General features: G+C 41.2%; 1 protein-coding gene across 3 annotated transcripts; it reads right to left on the bottom strand.

The window, feature by feature from the left end:
- Nucleotides 1–1,298: 1,298 nt before the first annotated feature.
- On the bottom strand, nucleotides 1,299–16,093 carry lin54 (lin-54 DREAM MuvB core complex component). 3 transcript variants are annotated; one of them, XM_023338623.1, is made up of 14 exons: nucleotides 15,952–16,092; nucleotides 13,077–13,813; nucleotides 9,759–9,870; nucleotides 9,546–9,676; nucleotides 6,836–6,991; nucleotides 6,506–6,707; nucleotides 6,049–6,122; nucleotides 5,757–5,954; nucleotides 5,587–5,678; nucleotides 5,374–5,445; nucleotides 4,232–4,334; nucleotides 3,988–4,125; nucleotides 3,692–3,894; nucleotides 1,299–3,201 (listed from the first exon to the last, which is right to left on the bottom strand). In XM_023338623.1, exons 2-14 carry the CDS (start codon nucleotides 13,782–13,784, stop codon nucleotides 3,000–3,002), a joined length of 2,391 nt encoding a protein of 796 aa, XP_023194391.1. In that variant the 5' UTR covers nucleotides 13,785–13,813; nucleotides 15,952–16,092; the 3' UTR covers nucleotides 1,299–2,999. The 3 variants fall into 3 exon arrangements, with proteins under 3 accessions (XP_023194391.1, XP_023194392.1, XP_023194393.1); XM_023338624.1 differs by lacking the exon at nucleotides 15,952–16,092 and adding an exon at nucleotides 14,725–15,191; XM_023338625.1 differs by lacking the exons at nucleotides 9,546–9,676; nucleotides 9,759–9,870 and having other exon boundaries at nucleotides 15,952–16,093.
- Between the last annotated feature and the right edge of the window lie 741 nt (nucleotides 16,094–16,834).

Genomic DNA, 16,834 nt, shown 5'->3' with positions numbered 1-16,834 from the left:
GTTATAGCACGTGGCTTCTCCATCGCCACGAGAGCGCGTCGCGTGAAAAGTCAAACATCACAATGGGACAAATTAATGTTCATTTGAATTCACAAATCAATTACGGAGTAAAAACAAATACATTTGTATACTGCAGAATCTATTTTAGCCAACTCGCCTCTTGAAATAGCGTGGAAACCGAGGAAAACTTCCGAGTCTCGTTCACAAACTTGCTTAAAATGTAAATAAGCGAAAAAATTACAACTAAAAGTTTTAGTACCCAGATAGAAAGAAAAACCTTTGAGCTCCTCCAAACGCTGCAGCTGCACGTTGGCCTTAACATCGTTTTCCGCCTTCGTCTTCTTCTGCTGTGGATTAATGGTGGTTAGCAGCGAACCAACTCTAAATTACTCACTTTTTGCCGCTACGGCCACCTAGCGGTTGGAATGTGCCGAGACGCGTTATACCTACAGTATGTTCCGTTTCTTTTTCATTGTAGCAAAGTATTTTCATGAGTTATGATCATTTATCGCAAAAAGGCTCATTTTGAGCTGCACGGTGACGTAGTTGGTCGTACTGTTGTTCAGCAGGCACCACTATTGGAAGAACACTGCCATCAAGTGGTGAGATTAGAAAATTAAATCTTCAGGAAACTTTAGCTTCTTGCTTTTCACTTTGACACACGTACCAGTCTGGTGGTGAAGAGTGTGTTGAACCCTGTTAACTAAATACAATGGTGACCACATATGAACCACTGATTTAGGGGACGTGTTTGTAAAATAGAATAAAAATGGTTGTAATGAACTGAAGTGTTTCAAATAAATCAAACTCAGACAAAATTCAACACTATACCCATTGGCGGTTTCCGATATGGGCGACGTGGGCAACCACCCAGGGCGACATGAGACCTCTGCATGTGTAATTTTAAAATCACAATATTTCTTTACATACAACAGTAAAAATAATAAATTGATAATATTGAAGTGGGAAGAGTATTTGGAATGAAGTGTGTCTCCATGTGATACTGGCCCATAAAATCTGCTGGAAATCCAAAATGAAGTAAGTTGTATCAAAACTAGCAAAGACAATTTCAATTTTGGGCAAAACACGTTACATACTTAATCACAAGGCTCCTCTTGTTTTCATCTCTAATATTATCGTACCCGAGTTATAGTGTGGAAGTTTGGGGTAACACTTCAATCAGAATAGCTCACAATCTGCATTTAAGCTGTTTTTGAAAGCAAACACAAAAATTATGGGATGTGGTTAAATATAAAACAGTTCTTACGTTTAAAACAAGAATCGGTTTACTTCCTGGAAACATTCAACAAATGTTTAGTGACGGAGAAGAGGAGGTACAATTTAAGAGGTCAACTTAATTAACAAAAACACAACACTGTTCGTACTACAAGGAGGATTATGTGTATCAATTTGTGGGGTGTATATGGAATGGCATGAGAGAGGAGTTGAAGCAAAGCCCAAACAAGAAATTTTGCAAAGCAATACAAACAAATAGAGAACTACTAATGGAGGAGGGGTTGTACTGATGATACAAATTGAAGAAATCAGTAACTTTTTTCTGTCAGACCGAGTTATGAAGTGTTAAGTTGATATAATAATCTGAACTGTATCAAATATGCAAATAATACTTAGAAATTATCATGACATACTGTAAAGGAAGAGTAACGGGAATTAGTTTTTATTTTACTTCTACCTACTCCTGTGTAATTTTTGTATCTCACTACTTTTTACTTGAAATAAAAATCATGATACAGGGCAGGATTGAGGGCTGCAGAGCTGAAGTAGAGAAGCCATGTCAACGGAAAATATTGGTTAATCAACCATAACAGGAAGGTTAATATCGATATTGGCCAAAATTTTCATATCGGTGTGTCCCTGAAATAGATTGTTTGTGGGGAGGGCAACAGAAGGTAGCATGGCTTTATTTATTTTTTTCTTTAACAAATGCAGCCAGTAAACCTGGGAAGCTATTCCAAAACCAGAACAAAAGTTATCTTGGATGTGCACGTCCAGTATGACTTTAACCTACTTAGTTTATTTTTATTTGGGGTATAATTTTGCAAAGTTCTGTTTAAATTCTGGGTTTCTGAGCAGTGAGAACCTGTTGCTTTTAGCCCTCCCGCGGTCGTTGCGCTTTTTAAAGCCAGCGTTGGCGCGCGAGCAAAGCCAGCGGTATGTCGTTTAGAGTTGACGCCTCCGAGTTGATGTAAGGAGACCGCCAGTTCCCGAAGCCACGCACGCGCGCGGTACTGGTGCCACCCCGCCGGATCGCGCGCAGGGTGTTGATTTACTCTTTTACAACCGCGGGAGGGTTAAAACAAAATTTTAAGTCGGACGAAAACAGCTGGTGTAAATCCCGGTAATTTGTCATTATGACGCGCAGGAACGTCAGTCATGTGGACCTAAAGTTTTCTCAAGTCAGCTGTGAGTTCATGTACAGTATGCATTTAATAAAGCATATAAGAGCACCTGGGGAAAATGTGGAACTCTATCAGTCTGAGTGTGTTCAGCTGTCTCCCTCTCTCTGTACACCTGTAGAAAATCTCCACTTTCTGCTGCTGGAATAGCTTAGCCTAGCCTCGGTTAATAATCGACAGACTGCAGAGCTCTAAACCTTGCATATTAACACTCACACTTGATTACAAAGATCTGTTAAAATAAATATCAAAAAGATCTACTGATAAACACAGATAAACTGTTGACATTAAAATACAGGGGTTCTTGGAAAACGTCAAGATGGCAAAAGAATAGAGTGTAAAAAATAAAAACAAAGGAGAGGAGAGATCCGGAGAGCCCTTAGAGGGCAATAAATCGGGCTGAAGTTCATGTTTCGGAGGCAGTGTGCTCTGTCCTTTTGTTTTCCAGCTCAAGCCTATTAATGCAGCTGAACTCCGGCAGTCTGGAGGACCTCTCCGCTTTCAGCGTTTCCGGAGAGCAGCCAGAGAGTCCGGCTCTTCCTTGTTCAAGAGTTTGCGGACAGAGAGCCAGAAGAGTTCGGCCTAGCAGTTGATGGAGGCGCAGTCTGTCTTAGCTTTCCCGGCAGAGCTGATTATGCTCATGAGGCAGTGTCCGAACTCCTCCAGGATCACCCTCTCCGCCTCCGCCTGAGGCTGACGAGTCTGTTCGGCCCGTTTGGCCTGCTCTAGTAAACACTCGCACGTCGCTTCCAGCACTTCTTTCGTCACGAACGTGTACGGCAGCCTGCGGCAGGAAAGAAAGAAACAGAGGTTTAAGCAAAACGGGATGTTTATTCGTGTTGATTTTTCTTCCTCAAGTTCAAATGTTTGCAGAGCTAAGATGGATTATGCTATTTTACAGTGGCAGCTGTAGGCTAGGCGATACGGTATAAAGATTTAAATTAAATTAAAATCGCCTTCCATTATTTTACAAAGGTGATGATACGGATTCTGGTTAGACAGAACGTCCAGCACTCCTGGAGGACACTAGAGAAGAAGGGTGGCGAGAACACGCCCCTGGGGAACGCCATTTCTGATAGTTCTTATAATCTCTGTTAAATTTTCAATTAAGCAACGACTGTTCGCAGCAGGAAAGTTCAAAGTAAGCATTTTTAAATTGTACATTTTTGTATATTATAGTTTTTAAAATTGATTTGGATATGAAATGGCAAAAAAAAAAATAGATGCATTTCTATTTAAGTAAATGTTAGAAAAGGATGGACGTGCTTGAGTACCTCCCGCCTCCATTCGATATAATGGGAGTCGTCCTCATCAGCAGGTCTGAGATCTGTGAGGACAGTTTGGTCTTGGCCGCCGTCTGCTGCTGGACCCTCACTTCTGCCGCGTCCGCCAGATGCATGAGCGTCTTCCTCTCCGGGCTCTCCTCAAAGTTTTTGCAACCGATGCATTTGCAAATGGACGAGCACATGATCTTTGCCTTCAAGATAAGGAAAAACTTAATTAAAAAGGATTTTTTTTTTTTTTTTTGAATGAGACTCCTGCCCGACTGCTGAGACGGAGGTACGCGAACCTCATAGCACTCGCAGTAGTTCTTCAGGCAGCCCGACCGCTTGCAGTTGCAGCCTTTGCTGTGCCGGCGGTCCGACTCGCCCTCTTTGCCTTTGCCAATTTTAGGTTTAAAGGCCTCTGGGTTTCTGTCCAAGCAGGTCTGTAAAAAAAAAAAAAAGCAAACAAAAAACAAACAGACTTCCTCTTAGTATCCATCAAACGGTTTAAGTGACAGTGTCCCTGCAGACACCGAACCTGGAAACTACCTTGATGGCTTTGAGTCGTTCCGTTTCGTGCTCCAGGTTGTTGAAGCAGTTGTTGCAGTTACAGTTATTACAAAACTCTCCGTTTGCAAAGCAGTCGCAGTACCTGAGGGAGGAAACATGAGAAAACTTCAATTTGATGCTTTGCATCTCCTCTAACCTTTTCCAAGAAGCTTTTGCAATTGATTGTGTGGGTTTGTTTGCAGTCACGCACTGATTTTGCGGTGCTACTTTAGAAATTCTCGTATGAAAGTTTGGATGTTTTTTTCTTGTTGGACCCGTTCAAAAAAAGTGCCGTACTGCAAGTCGGGCAAAAAATAATTTTACTGGGTTTGCGTTTGACAGTAAATACGACGTTTTGTTACTCGCCATGTGGATCACGGAGTGGAACTTGACATCAAGTCTGAGGCAGCAGAAGTAAAGAAATTCTGCCACCTGCAGGTGGGAGTTAGCATCATTTAAATAGAATGTTTTGGACCACATTTAGAAAGAAATAAAAACAGCAATAAACTCACAATTATTGAGTGAATAATAATTATGTAATTATATTACATAACTTTTGGAGGAACTCCTAAAAAAATTATGTAATATAATATGGAACGCATTGATAATGCATGCTCGCTCTCTTGACCAGTAAACATTAATTTAGTAAACAACACTTAACACTGGAAGACATTTTACATATCCTAAAATAAAGAACAACCAAAAACTATAAATTAAACTAACATAAAAACCACACACACCTGCAACCATAAATAAAACGCATTACAATGTCTCTAAACAAAATTACAAAAGAATCTTAATAATTAGAATGGAAATTTGAGTTCATGTTACTTTGTTATGCGATCAATCGATTGTCAAAAACCACAATAATAATGAAAAAAATTGTTAATCTTGTGATGAGGCAATTTAAGCATAAAAATCTTATTTAATTATCATTCAATATAAAAAATACATTAAAAAGCAACCATTATTGTGTAATTTCTTTTCTAATTTTTTCCTCACTCATCGTTCCGTTTTTCACCCTTCTCCAGATCTTGAGAGTGATGATAGCCAATTCGATACTTTTCAAGGTGTTGGACGAACCCCGACAGTGAACACATGTCCCACTACCACTTTAACGAAGCCAAACCAGTCAGACTTACAGCTTGAGGCACTGTGACTTGGTGCAGTTGCATGGTTTTCTGGGTCTCGAGGTCGTCTCTGCTGCCGACACGCTTTAAAGCAACGAATCATATTAAAACACGGACAAAACAAAGAGAACAAGTGTAGCTTCTAACATCAGGAGAGATAGAGTAAATACAATCTGTAAACAATAAGTATAAAAGCCAAATAAAACAAAAGCTTTCCCATCTTACCCATTATAAGGGAGTTTGGCCTGAGTTTGGATGCTGCTGGACGCAGGAAAACTAGAGCTGCTGGCGAGCGTCACAAACTGCGACTGCTGGAGCTGCAATAAAAGACGTTACCACATCAGAAATGTTCTATAAATGCTTCGAGAAAAGGAATAAAGAAAAGTAGTACGAACCTGTGTGACGTATTGTGCTGGAACGACGGCGTAACCCACATTGCTGCCACCGGGGGCAGATGTGAGGACGGTCCCTGGGGGCAGGTTGGTGAAGTTGGGCTGGATCTGGGGCAGAGGGGTGGCGGGCATGATGAGTCGCTGCTGCGTCTGAGTGGTGGTGACCACTTGTGGTGCAGCTGTCAAGGGCTTAGGCACCACCTACAGGCAGCAGAATGCAAGAGGACAGCTCAGGAACATTTCACACACACACAAACTCCCCCAGAAACCAGTGAGCATACACCGTCTGCTTTACTTGTTTCATTGTCTGTGCTTGGACGACTGGGACCGACATTCTGACCGCTCCGGTGTTCACCACTAAAGGTTTACCTGGAAAGCATAAAACGCACACGGTAAGGTCCAGGCACGCTTTCCGAGTAGGGCTGCAACTAACGATTAATTTAGTAATCGATTAAGTGCCGATTAATCAGATAAGACAAAAATTGGCACATTCTGCAGATTTTTCATTTAACCATTTAAGCCTATTATAAAATATTAACAATACTTTAAATACAAATAAACATTTAAATTTTAAATTCTTAAATGCAGTCGTTAACTGTATTCTCCAGTTAACGATTAATCGATTACTGAATTTGTTGACGCTCATTTCAATAATCGATTCATCGCGATTAATCGTTTCATCCCTACTTCCTGCCAACACAAGAAAGCTAGCTCTGAATTAGCAGAGGGAGCGGAAGGAGTTTAGAGTTTACCCGTGGGCACTGAGCTGGTGTTGGGAGCACTGGGCTGGCCCGCCGCGCTGGCCGTGGTCGCCGAGACGAGGCGGACGTAGTGAAACCTGCTGCCCGGCACCTGAATCTGCTGCACGTTCGGCTGGGTGGCCAGAGGGATGATGGTCTTGAACTGGGAGCCGCCCACTCCTCCCACGGCGACGGACTGGACAGGCTTAATGTTCTGAGACGGTTCAGAAAAAAAAGACGAGGTTTCAGGTGAATAAATGCGGGGGGTCACTGAGCAGAAAACCGGTAACTGGAATAAAGGGAGAGCAGAGGATTCTGCAGACGTGCAGCAGGTGGCCTCACCTGCGCCGTCGTCTGACTGGTGGCCACCTTGACTGGAGATGCAGGCGCCGACTGCTGGACTGCAAGAATTTGCTGGCCAAGTGCTACATTGACGGGCAGAGCTACTGACTTCTGGCTGGTGTTGGACGGCGGGGAAGCCACTGACACCACGGTTACCTGGACGACACAAATAACATGCGGATTAAATATTTACACATCAGTGTCTAAGCTAGGTTTTATCTGAATCGAAAGCGATTTCTCTTTAGGTACACATAAAAAATAAAGATGTATAAATACTAAAACAAACAAAAAAAAAGGTAAAAAATATTTTAATTAGGAAAAAGTTAAAACACCATTAGTTAGTCTTAACCCATTTGCTTTAGATAGCATCAGCGTAGTGATGCAACTAAAGATACTAGTTACTGATTAACCCATTACTCTGACAATTCATCAAATAGAAAGAAATTGGCACATTCTGTCGATTGTTTTATTTAAGCTATTTTTTAAACATCAATAGAAATACCTTAAAGCAGTGGTCCCCAACCACCGGGTCGAAAATTGGTACTGGGCCGCGTAAGAAACAATTAAATATTTCAGTTTTATGTATTATGTGAGTCTGGATGAGCTTTTATTTTTTGAAAATCCTTTAACCGGATTCTCGGTTACGTCTTGCACGCCAACATTGAGCCACAAGCAGCAAAATGAGTCAGAAACAGATCAGATTCTTTGGAAAGTTTCTTTGCGAATTGAAAAGCCCAGAGAAGAGACAGGAGAATGGATTTAACCCGGCAGGTGATTCCCACATTCCAAGCTCTGCATGATCTGGTGACCGGCTCCTTAATGAGGCAATGAAGCTTCAAACTGATTCGCCACGTAGAGACCATGAGCACCCTGTGCATCACTTCTGGTGTCATTGTCTCTCATCACTCCCAGATGGACCGTCACGTTGCAGAGAAACAAGCTCAGGGCTCCCTTTAGTTGTTATTGTGAGTTAAAATTTTCATGAAAGTAAAATGTTTGTTTTTGTGGCGCATCTGTATCTTATTTTGAAGGGATATGTAAACGTTACCATAGCGACCAAAGTCAGAGAGCGTTAGGGCGGCGAGATGAGAGGAGTGGAGTAGCTTGTGAGTTTTAGGTCTGGTTCACGGCTTGATTTAAGGATCGTCGGCCGATTTTCCAAACCTCTGTGACGACAGAGCCGATAAAAGTCCAACAGGTTCGGTTGGTTCGTGTGTCCAGCCACACGGCAGCAGCAACACACCACACACGAACCGATTCCACTCACGAACATCCCTATTCCAGAAGAAAATCCAGTAAAACCAACATACCATACATGAATTTAGAATAATCAAACATGGATGACGATGTAGAAGCAGCAGTGATAGTTTGTGGACTCATTTTAAGCGATAAAAGACGAAACAAAAAGAAAAGGCGTTTGATATAAGACGGCGGGATCAGCCGCTCTATTTACTGCACTATGATTTGGAGGGGAGTTATGTTTGTAGTTAACAATTTTAACTGAATAAACATAACCACATACAATAAACATGTATAAAAATGACGTTTACATATAGTAATAAACATTTCCACATATCACCTCTGATGTCCACCGGATTCTCAGTTCCCATGTCAACAGTTTGGGATTCCCCTCCATTCTTACGTCATCGTGCTTTCTGATTGGCTACCTGTCACATTCAACAGACTGCATTCTGCTCCCAGTCAGGGAAAAAACCCACAGGCTGCGATAATCGGGCCAAGACAATGTTGAAGACATTCAACACACCACCACGTAACACACCACACACTGCATTACGTTGTAAGATTGTCGTAAAGAGAAAATCGGGGCAAAAAAAAAAAAAAAGGCTTTAGCTGGAACGCGAACATGCAGAAGCATTATCTGATGCTCCCCGGGCCGCAGCAAAATTGCCAAGTCTTGACCGGTCCGCAGTAATAAAAAAGTTGGGGACCACTGCCTTGAAGGATGTAAATATTTCAATTCCTTTTTAAAATAGGAAAATTAATATTGTACTGCATGAAATGCAATAATAGCATTCCTTTAGCGTATGCTTGATAATTTTAGCTAAAAAAACACTTAACTTTCTGCTTAACTTGTCAACACTGTGAAGAGCTGATCTGTTGGTTAGTGTTTTGATTAACAATTGGGTAACAAAATGTGCTTACCAAAAAGTTTTAGTCTTTATATGCACTTGATTTTTGAGTGGAGCGTTTTTACATGGAAAGAATATTATTTTTAAAATCTTCAAAGCAAAATGCATACAATTTTTGCACAATGTTAGTTTAATTGCTGCTGTGAGTGTGCTGCTGCTTTAGCAATTGGCCTTTTTTGAGTGTCTATACTCGAGTTAACAATTAACCGATTACTAAATTAGTTTATGATTAACTCAGTAATCGTGCAGGGTTTCCTCCAGTGTATTATAAGCCTGGCGGGCCACCAGGCTTTACGCCCCCCAGGAATTAAATCATCTTATTTGCAATTTGTTATGCATTTCCAATACCGAATGAAACGAGCAGACGTGGTTGGATGAAAAATCTGCAGAAGGTGCCAATTTTTGCATCTGATTAACCAATTAATCATCAGAATAATCAATACAATAACCAGCAACTAAAATAATCGTTAGCTGCAGGCCTGACCGGTCTTCAGAGCTCAGTGTTTAGCGCCATCTTAAGCCTGAACCCACTGAACCCAGCAGATCCCCCAGCAGCTCACCTTGCTGGGAGTCTTCAGAGGCGAGATGGCGATCTTTTTGCCAGGAACGCTCTGGATCGTAGTGTTGTGGGGCTCGGACAGCGTGATGGTTTTCGGCGACATCACCGGAGACGTTTGTGTCACCACGCGCCCTGGAAACGCACCTCGGAGCATTAACGAGGCAGACACGCGTCGAATGCAGCAGGTAGTTGTCGCGTCAGACGAGACGCTTACCTGCGATAACAGGAGTCACCGACGTCTGAGGACTCAGGCCCTTGCTGTTGACCGTCTTTGTGATAATGAACTTGATTGGAGCAGTTGAGGATGCTGGCGTTTTCTTGGGGATCTAAAGAACGAGACCAGTTTTTTTTAAAAAAATAAATAAATCAGCGTTACTTGCAGCTGATTTTTTTTTTTTTTTTGAGGACCCCCAATAAAGAAAAAAGGACAAAACTACAACTTTTAAATGCAAATCTACACACAAAAATGTTGAACAGAAAGTCATCACTTTCCAAGCCTTCTGGTTTCTTTCCATCGTTATGGTAACTAGGACCGCATGTCCTCATTGGCAGAGTCTAAAATACACCTTAAAATACGCCCAATTGCTGTATTAAAACTCAGCCAAGTCCAGCAAGTGTTTTTCAAATAAAAACTGACCAAAATTCTCTCTTCATTTGCAGAGAATAGACAAAATATTGTTCTAGTTTTCTCCATTTGAGCCCAGAGTGATAAGCAAACAGGATGTTTTTGATTTGACAAGAAAAACAAGACATAAAAACATTTGAAGTTTTGGATCTACAATCCTGTTGTGATATACTGTATATACAGTCTGTACTGCATATACAGTACAGACCAAATGTTTGGACACACCTTCTAATTAAAATGGGTTTTCTTTATTTTCATGACTATTTATAAGGTAAGAAATCCCACTTATTAACCTGACAGGGCAGGTTGACCTATGTAGTGAAAACCATTTCAGGTGACGACCTCTTGAAGCTCATCAAGAAAATGCAGAGTGTGTGCAAAGCAGTAATCACAGCAAAAGGTTGCTACTTTGAAGAAACTAGAATATAAGGGCTATTTTCAGTTTTACACTTTTTTGTTTAGTGCATATTTCCACATGTGTTATTCATAGTTTTGATGCCTTCAGTGTGAATCTACAAAGTCAATAGTCATGAAAATAAAGGAAACTCATTGAATTAAAAGGTGTGTCCAAACTTTTGGTCTGTACTGTATATAAAGTAGAATTAATAAAATAATAGTTTATAGTTTATTGTTGAGTAGGTAACTTTTTTTTCAATCACAACATTTTTGGTAATGTTAGTGTTTAAGTACTGACGCTTTTGACTTTGGCCCACATGACAGAAAGTTTGGAGACACCAGATGTTTGTTAATAAATAATTTTTTTTAAAAAAAACCCTAATGCATTCATATCAAATGTTTTTACACCAATGTTGCAAAAATATATTCAATGTCATTCAAATGGAAAGCATAAGAATGATGCAATGTGGTGCTGAATAGGCCCGTCCCAATAACAAATTTTGCTAGAAGATAAATTGTCCCAATAATTATTGGATTTTTATTGTTGTTTTGAGGCCATTTTTAAATATTATATTGACAATAGCATAATGAAAATCTGTAAGGTCACTTAAAAATAAAAACTAAAAATCTAAATCGTAATAATAATAATAAAGAGGCTATGGATAAGAACTGTCCTCACAATCAGAGTTGTGGAGAGCTTTTGCCGGGTAAAGTTGGAAAATATTACAAAGACGAGATGTGTGATGCCGATTGGTTCCAACCAAAGATGGCTGATTTAAAAGGCGCTCCAACAAGTATTAGCATAAGGGTGCACACACTCATGCTAACAGGCTGTTGCAGTTTTTGCTTTTTCTTCCCCTCCTCTGAGAGTTGTTTGCTTGTCCCACAGGACAAAATGCCACACTACAGGGGAGAAGGTTGCAACTCACAAACATCTGGCATCTTAGCAGGAATCTACAGACTTTCTGTAACCCTGTATGCTGGGCTCCATTAGGTGTTTGTTTACACAAACGTCTACGGTTACTATACCCGTCAGGTCTGCAGTCCATTAACCCTTGTTGGGTGTGAAAAAGTATTTACAAAACAGAACATGTTAAGCATATGAGCAGAGATACTGTTTAATAAAGAGTAGAGTTTAGATGGATGGTCCGAACCAGAATTATTTGCTTGATGGTCAGGTTCGCGTCAGGCGTCTATGGTGTGTTTAGTCGGCCTAAAATACATACGGCACGCAGAATGCTGTATGAAGTTGTGTTAATCTAATTATAGTCGTAGATAGCTTTACCTGTTGAGGAAATAAAGAAAATATGTAGGGTGCAGAAGTTAATCAGACCAGGTCGGGTTGGATTTTGTTTTTTGGACCAATATAAACTGTAATGGAGAAGTGATGTGGTTTCAGTATGCATGGATTACTAATTGGGGTGTGCAGATAAGTCCACCCTGATTTCCTTATTTTGGGTGATCGGACGATGCTTAAATGTGGAACCAATCTTATCTACAACATGAGGACACTGATGTTGTCATGGATCCATCGAAGGGTGACAGTTAAGTTTTTTTAAGGGTTTTTTATTTGGTGGCCTTTATTTGAAAGTGCCAAGACAGGAAAGTAGGTAAAGAGAGAGAGGGAAGGCATGCAGCAAACGTCACCAGGCCAGGAATCAAACCTGCGACGGCCGCAACAAGGACTAAGGGTTGTACTTAACCGTTGCGCCACCACAGCACCCCCAGTTAAGGGGTTTTAAAGACTGATGATCGGCCATTAAAATCCGCAATCGATGCATCTCTAGTAAATACACTGTATCTTCTTGCATCTTCGTTCGGCTCCTTTATATACACCTCAGTAGTTGCGTTTCGATTGATCATAAAATTGCGCAAATTGGAATTCTGAAAATAAATGTGCTTAATGGAAACATGGCAATTTTGGAGAGAAAAAAAATTGTGCTAGGAGGACGTTTTTGTTTTTTTTAATTGATCAAAATTAGCATACTTGATAAAACTACAATGGAAACCCTTTTTTGCATCGCACGAATCTTATGAACAACAACCGGATGTTACTAAAAGAAAAGAAACAGAAGACGACAGCAAGTAGTAGGAGGATGACGTTGTAGCATATATTCAATGACTTATAGCATGAAGAAACGTTAATTCACTTGTGACTTTCATTGCATTTCTTATTTAATGGAAATGCAGCAATTGCAACATTGTGCTTTTTCACAACTGACAGAACATCACCAAAGTTTTGTGCACATTTGTAATGGAAACGCAGTTACTGATAGTAGAGCAAACTTTGGCTCGTCTTCAGTCAGTGGTTTCAGTCATCACGACCTGTTGGAGTTTGTGTAGAGTGCATTCACCACTCAGGTAAAAAACGGACAGGATTTTATTCTCCAACCAGAAGACAGAGTGTGAAACTGCCTAACTCAGGTCATTGATACATCGATAGCCATGTTAAATCCTCAGTTGGCGTTCCTTTAATTTGTTGCATTATGAACACAAACCAAGCATTATTACCTGCATGGTCTTCAGCTGATGGGCCTGTAATGTGGTCACCTGGTTGCCAGCGCTCCCCACCACTGGTTTCAGCTCTCTCCCATCAATAGTCACCACTTTGAACTGCGGCGTCTGAGACTTCGCGTCCCCTGAAGTCTGCGGTTTGCTGCCTGTCTGGGGCAACTGGAGCACTATCGACTGCCCCGACTTCCCTATCGTCGTGACCAAAAGTTTCTGCCCTTCTTGTTTGATGACTTGGGCCGGGGCGGCCGCAGCTTTCGCCGCCTCCGTGGCTTGAGCCGAGGCCACCTTACTCAGAATGATCTGGTGGTTGGCGGCAGAAAAGGCGAACGGAGTCGCGAGCTTCTGCGTGCTGCTCGTGGAAACCGTCGTTCCGGTGAGGCTGTCTGTGGTTTTGGTCGCAGCTGTGGAAGTAGCCAAGGCGGGCTTGATGGTGAACAAGGTCGACGAAGCGGAAATCGTGACAGAAGACTGACTCCCGGGGGCGGAGTCTGCAGCTGCAGCGGTGGTCACGGCCTGGACGTGCTCCGCCGGAGCGGCGTTGGAGCAGATGTTTAAACTTTCCGATGTCACGGGAGCGTCTGTTTCCATGGGGACAGGCGTGTCATGCATGGGCTCTGACTGGGAGTGAGGGACTTCCTCTATGGCCTCCGTATCCATGATTTCATCAGGAAGGAGACTGTTGAGCTCCGGTGACACCACATCCATGCTTGCTGTGTCTTAGCTCTCCTTTAGACCTAAAAAAAAAAATAATAATAATAATAAAACCAACATTTCTATTAGATTTGTCAAAAATGAGAAGTTTCAAAACGAGAGTAAAACTGAATACAAGTCTCTAATGAAACAAATCCATAAAATACCTAAAAAAAAAAAACAAGACAAAAACTGTTCTTGAGTGAAGTTCATGGAAATATCTTGAAATAACCACATGTCAATTTTTTGCTTTTTATTGCTGCAATGTCATGGTAATAATTTTACTGGACGATAAACTGTCTCATAAGTTATAGCGATAATATTGTTGTTTTGAGACCGTTTTCAAGCAATGTGGTAATGGCATAATAACACAAGAACACATTTTCAAAGATTCATGAACTTTAAATTCTAATGAACATTTAATGCTGGAACTGGTTTTAAATATGAGCAGAGACGTGCTTATTAAGGACCAAGACTAAATGAGTTCATTTCTATGGTCCTCTCATAAACCCTATTCTATCAAAGATGTATTTTCTAATAGTTTCACATTCAAATAGCTTTTTGTCTTTAGATGTCACACTTCGTTTGCACGGTAGCTCTTTTAATGTATTTATCTGTGTGTGTGTTTTTTTCTGTAAAGCACGCTGAATTGCCTTGTGCGTGAACGCCGTAATCCAAAATGCCTCCCTTGCTTTTGCCATGGTAACTGAAACAAAAACAATGGAGATGAAATTAAGAGAATGGTTCACCTTTCAACTATCAACTTCCGAACACGTCGTTTAATTCAACTGGCTGCATGTAATGCACATGTGCATGAACAGGAAAGCCTTTAGACAACCCTCCAATGGTTAAAGGCACACCGCCTTTAACCATTGGAGGGTTAAACAAACATAAAGCTAGCCAAGCCAAAGCTAGCAGTGAGTTGACACCAAAATGCCCGCTTTGAGAACTTGACCTGTAATGTTAGCAGATTAAATGAGCGCAGTGATGAGCTGGAGGTCCATTTGGACTCGAGCTGATTTTGACAGACGCTGACAGCTGACGGTGGGTCCACTAGGCCGCGCCGTTTATCTCCGGCGTATCTTTGTCTTGCCGCACTCTGCTCCACATTAATCCAGCGAAACGCTCATACATGAATCCCCCTCTGCCCTCCCTATATTCACTCCACACAGACACGCTTCCTGCTCGGAGTTTCCCCCCATGAGCCTGGAAGGAAGGACGGCCAACAAACGCGGGCTGCGTCCGTCTGCATTAAAAACAACCCGAGACGTGATGTCGCGTGGGGTAAAAGACTGGGGGGTGGGGGGAAAGCGTCAAGCTAGTTGCGTTACTATTTCGGGCCGGAGTTGGATTTCGAAAGATCCGCCATTTTTACCTCGTCATCAACTCGGTTAGCTCTCCGGCTAACACTATCCATTTCATATTCTTCCCCCATAGGACGGCGACTTTTACAGAGACAACTCGTTAAAAAAAAAAAAAAAAAAAAAAAAAAAACACGTAGAAACGAGGCCGGAAATTAATAAGAAACTTGTTGTAAATGTACTCAACGATGCGGTATACTCTTCCTACACACTGACAGTGTAAACAAAGCTAGCTTTCATGAATTGCTCCTGTCACCTGAGAAATCCATTTAGAAGCAAACATTTTGCGGCACAATTCCAGTTCAAGCTGCTGTAACTATGTGTTTCAATACAACTGTGTGCCTGATTCGACTTGTGCTCATCAGTAATCATTTACACATCTTGTGTTAACAGGATCAGTCGCTTAAAGGAACAACAACCGCGTCACTAGACCGACCATAACCTGTCATTGTCCAGCTGAAGCTTTTACTTTATAGTAAGTTAACTAACCAGACGGTTCACAAAATACTAGCCGCATATCCTACATTGAAAAAAAGTGTTCATTTTGTCCCCAAATTGTGTAAACATTAGTCATACTGTATATAATAATTTCTAGGGAAACTCTGCGCCTTCCTGGCTATCTTTATGATCAGTATCAGCAGCTTCATGAAGCCAGCCCAGCGGCCAGGACAAACTGACTGTACTAGCGAAGTTGCTGAGCTGGCTAACCCGAGCTAGCTAGCACATTATACCTCAACATTATTTACGTCCTTAACTTTGCAGCTTCCGGTGGGATACGCTGCAGTCAAGCGTAGAGGGGGCCAATATGCAGCCGTGCTTACCCGAGATCTTAACGCCGGGCAGCGTTTCCAGGTGAACCGAGGAAAGGAAAAGGCGATTGTTCAAAATACCGCGCCGAGCGCCATTCCTCCCTGACATTTCACAGAGCGGCCACGCCCTCCACGTTCGACGTCACCGTGACACTTTGTTTAAAGGTACAGCGCAATATTTACTTATAGTAGAAATGTAATTAACGTCGTCACACATCTAAAACACATTTTAGAAATATATTAATTCTAAACAGCGGGTTTTCTTTATAAAGAATTACAATTTACACTTTAAAACCTATGAAAGTATAAAAATAGCACCAACAAGGACACTCCTAAACATTTATGATGACGTATTGATCATACCGTGTGGTCGGTCTTTGCTGGATCTCCTCACTTAGTCCTAGCTTTTTTTTTTTTTTTTTTTTAAAAAGACAAACTTTCAAATTCACTTAATTATGATGTGGGCAGGGTTTTAGTCCTGGTCATTTTTCTGGCCTCAATTGCCCCTTGTTTTTAATTTATTTATCCAGAAACAGCATCACACACTGCAAGTACAGAGGAAAAAACGTTTATTATAGACATTTTACCTGTATATGGACAAATTATAGCTGCACTTGAAAGTGTCGTCTCTCTTGGTAAGTCATGCTGATATCATCCACTGTCTCAGATTGTTGAACAGTATAAGTGGTTTACTTTCACCAAAGAAGCAGTGTCGAACTGTTACTGGAATGGATAATTTATTGACGACACACACACAAAAAAGATCTTTTTATCTATCTAAACTTCACTTTCCATATATTTAGCTTTATGAAGTTTAATACTTAATAAAGTGCTAGTCAACAATGATAAACCTTGCTAAATAAGTGTTAAAATATATGCTTTTACTTTGACAAAT

The sequence above is a fragment of the Xiphophorus maculatus genome, chromosome 8, assembly GCF_002775205.1.
Source record: "Xiphophorus maculatus strain JP 163 A chromosome 8, X_maculatus-5.0-male, whole genome shotgun sequence".
Lineage (NCBI taxonomy): Eukaryota > Metazoa > Chordata > Actinopteri > Cyprinodontiformes > Poeciliidae > Xiphophorus > Xiphophorus maculatus.
This window is presented reverse-complemented; position numbering and strand designations above follow the sequence as displayed.